Genomic DNA, 922 nt, shown 5'->3' with positions numbered 1-922 from the left:
CCCACAGCCCTGCCCCGGCCACACAGACCTTTTCAGGCTCTGAATTTCATCCAGCGTGAAGTCGAAGATGCTGGCCAGGTGGTGGTTGGTGCTCCAGGCCGAGGTGAAGTCACTCTGCGCCGCGAAAACAAGCTCAGTCGTCACTGCCGAGCGGAGCGGTGCTGCCCGCGGCCCCAGCATCGTCCCCCTCTGCCCGGGAGCCACCGCGCTCCTTCCCCTGGGAAGCGGGCTTGGCACAGAACGTTTGCAAACCCCAGGGTGAAGGACAGGGGCTCTCCCTGCCCGCAGGAGCGGGGGAACCTCGCAGGGAGCCCCAGGGATAGGGATGAGGGTCCCACTCGGCTGCTAAGCCCCGGGATGGTTGTGCAGAGGAGGGGGCAATGGACTCACACTGGGAATGGCGTCCTCCAGCAGGAACTTGGCCCTCTTGCGCCGCGCTGCTCGCCGCTTCTGCTGCTGGAGCTGCCGTGGCAGCAGGCTGCAGGGCAAGGGACGATGAGGAGGGTGAGGCCACCCCAGGGGTGCACGGGTAGAAGCAAGGGGTGCCTGGACCACTTTGCCCACTCACTTGTCTTTATGGACGTATTTGCTCTTTCCCCTCTTCTTCAACTCGCAGGAGCCACTCTCTCCCACGCCGGGGGCTTTCTCTGGCAGCACCTTGCTGGGGGGGTTCGGTGGGACACGGATCCGCAGGCGGAAGATGCATTTCTTCTTTTTGATTTCCTTCCCACACAGAAACCTGGGCAGCGGAGGGGAGGAAGCAGCCGTCAGCCAGAGGGAACACGGGAGCATCCCGCATCCCATCACATCCCCATCACCGGCTCTCACCTGCTTTTGTAGCTGTTGAGCGCGTTGAGGAGGTGGGGGCCACGCTCAGAGGTGGGGGTACCCGTCAGCTGTGGGAGGAGGCAGTGGTCAGGGC

The 922-nt window shown here is 63.9% G+C and overlaps 1 protein-coding gene across 1 annotated transcript in view; it reads right to left on the bottom strand.

Moving 5' to 3' along the window:
* Positions 1-922, bottom strand: part of PHF19 (PHD finger protein 19) — a 4,355-nt gene that overhangs the window by 498 nt on the left and 2,935 nt on the right. Inside the window, exons 9-12 of the mRNA XM_010017856.1 lie at positions 829-896; positions 569-739; positions 391-478; positions 29-114 (exon numbers count right to left, since the gene is read on the bottom strand). Of these exons, the coding sequence (XP_010016158.1) occupies positions 29-114; positions 391-478; positions 569-739; positions 829-896 (413 nt within the window). The remainder of the gene's footprint in view (positions 1-28; positions 115-390; positions 479-568; positions 740-828; positions 897-922) is intronic.

Source organism: Nestor notabilis, unplaced genomic scaffold (assembly GCF_000696875.1).
Source record: "Nestor notabilis isolate BGI_N333 unplaced genomic scaffold, ASM69687v1 scaffold21387, whole genome shotgun sequence".
NCBI lineage: Eukaryota > Metazoa > Chordata > Aves > Psittaciformes > Psittacidae > Nestor > Nestor notabilis.
Note: the sequence above shows the minus strand (reverse complement) of the source record. Positions and strands in the feature narration are given on the sequence as shown.